The sequence below is a fragment of the Eurypyga helias genome, unplaced genomic scaffold (genome assembly GCF_000690775.1).
Source record: "Eurypyga helias isolate BGI_N326 unplaced genomic scaffold, ASM69077v1 scaffold25264, whole genome shotgun sequence".
Lineage (NCBI taxonomy): Eukaryota > Metazoa > Chordata > Aves > Eurypygiformes > Eurypygidae > Eurypyga > Eurypyga helias.
Genome location: NW_010244692.1, coordinates 317 through 1959, shown reverse-complemented (window position 1 = coordinate 1959; position 1643 = coordinate 317). Strand labels below are relative to the sequence as shown.

Sequence of the window (1643 nt, the reverse complement as noted above, 5' to 3'; positions counted from 1 at the left end):
CCTCCTCGCCCCTCCGAGCTCCCGTGACGCTCACAGCCGTGCTCTGCCTCCGCAGCTCTGGCGACCCTGAAGCCGCAGGCTGGTCTCATCGTGCCCCAGGCCGTGCCGTCCTCCCAGCCAAACGTGGCGCCGTTTTCTCCGCTTGTTTTCCCTGATTTCCAACCAACCTCCTTCTCTGTCCCGCGCAGGGAGCCGGGGAGCCCATGGATCTGGGAGAGCTTGCGGGCATGACCCCCGAGATCATCCAGAAGGTAAGGGCTGCTCCACTTTTCCCGCCGCAGCCTTCGGCGGTGGATGTTCTCCCCCCACCCTCCCCCTGTGGGACCCTCGCTCGGTCTGTGACCGCTTCCTGTTGTTTTCCAGCTTCAAGACAAGGCGACGGTGCTGACCACGGAGCGGAAGAAGGCAAGCGGCCCCGTTTCGCTCGGAAGACGCCCCAGCTCCTCGGGACGGGCCGTGCCCTTTTTTTTCGAGGCTTACCTCGGCCCCGTTTCTCCTTTCGCAGAGAGGCAAGACGGTTCCCGAGGAGCTGGTGAAGCCGGAGGAGCTCAGCAAGTACCGGCAGGTCGCTTCGCACGTGGTGAGTGCCGCGATGGCGGGCGGGAGCCCGGAAACTTCCGCCCCCGGAGCTGGGCTCCCGCTTCGCGGCATCCCTGCGCGACAGACGTGCCGCTGGGCAGAGCGCGGGGAAGGTCGTGACTCCGGGGCCTCTCGGTTCGTTTTGGGGAGCGTTTCCTTGTTTCTGGCATTAACCTGGCGACCTCCTACCTCGCGCAGGGGCTGCACAGCGCCAGCATCCCGGGAATCCTTGCCTTGGATCTCTGTCCTTCCGACACCAACAAGATCCTCACTGGTAAGGGAGCCGCTTCCGCTTGCTGGGGACGCTCCGGTGTCACCTAAGTGCTTGGGAGCAGGTCCCTTTCGCTGCGCTTTCCGGGGATAGAGGTGGGAAAAGGGGCACGAGGGATCCTCTTGCCTCCCAGCAAAGCTTCTCGGGGGCAGTGCTTCCCGGGAAAAGTGGGTGGAATTGGACTCGGTTGGCCCTGCTCCCGTCGGACCGCTCCCCGCTTTGTTTTCCAGGCGGGGCTGATAAGAACGTCATCGTCTTTGACAAGAGCTCGGAGCAGATCCTGGCCACGCTCAAGGGGCACTCCAAGAAGGTTACCAGCGTCGTCTTCCACCCCTCCCAGGTGTGCTCAGGCCCACGTTCGGCCTCTTTCCTCATCCAGGCTGCCCTGGATTGGGTTTTCGGGGCTCACTCCTGGTGCTCTGTTCCGGTGGGGTCTCCGCTCCGTGGCAGCGGGTGACGGTGGGGTCTCCGCTCCGTGCCAGCGGGCGACGGGCCGGTTTTGGCCTGTAGAGAGCTCTCTCGGATGGAGAGGGGAACATCTTTTCCACGTTTACTTCCCTGCCTCATCCCTCTCTAGGATTTGGTGTTTTCGGCTTTTCTCTATCCGCATCTGGTCCGTGCCCAATTCCTCGTGCGTCCAGGTTGTCCGTGCCCACGAGGGCTCTGTGACGGGGCTGAGCCTCCACGCCACGGGTGACTACCTCCTCAGCTCTTCGGATGACCAGGTGAGGCCCACCCCAGGGCCACAAACCCCCTCCTCCCTGCTTCTCCCGTCTCCACTCACCTGCTCTTC

General features: G+C 63.7%; 1 protein-coding gene across 1 annotated transcript in view; it reads left to right on the top strand.

Annotated features, from left to right (window-relative positions):
- Window positions 1-55: 55 nt before the first annotated feature.
- The window catches only part of PRPF19 (pre-mRNA processing factor 19), a gene marked incomplete at both ends in the record, with an annotated part of 1889 nt that continues 301 nt past the window's right edge, over window positions 56-1643 (top strand). The window contains 8 exon segments of the mRNA XM_010149848.1: window positions 56-123; window positions 189-251; window positions 364-405; window positions 506-580; window positions 778-853; window positions 1081-1190; window positions 1428-1444; window positions 1446-1575. Of these exon segments, the coding sequence (XP_010148150.1) occupies window positions 56-123; window positions 189-251; window positions 364-405; window positions 506-580; window positions 778-853; window positions 1081-1190; window positions 1428-1444; window positions 1446-1575 (581 nt within the window).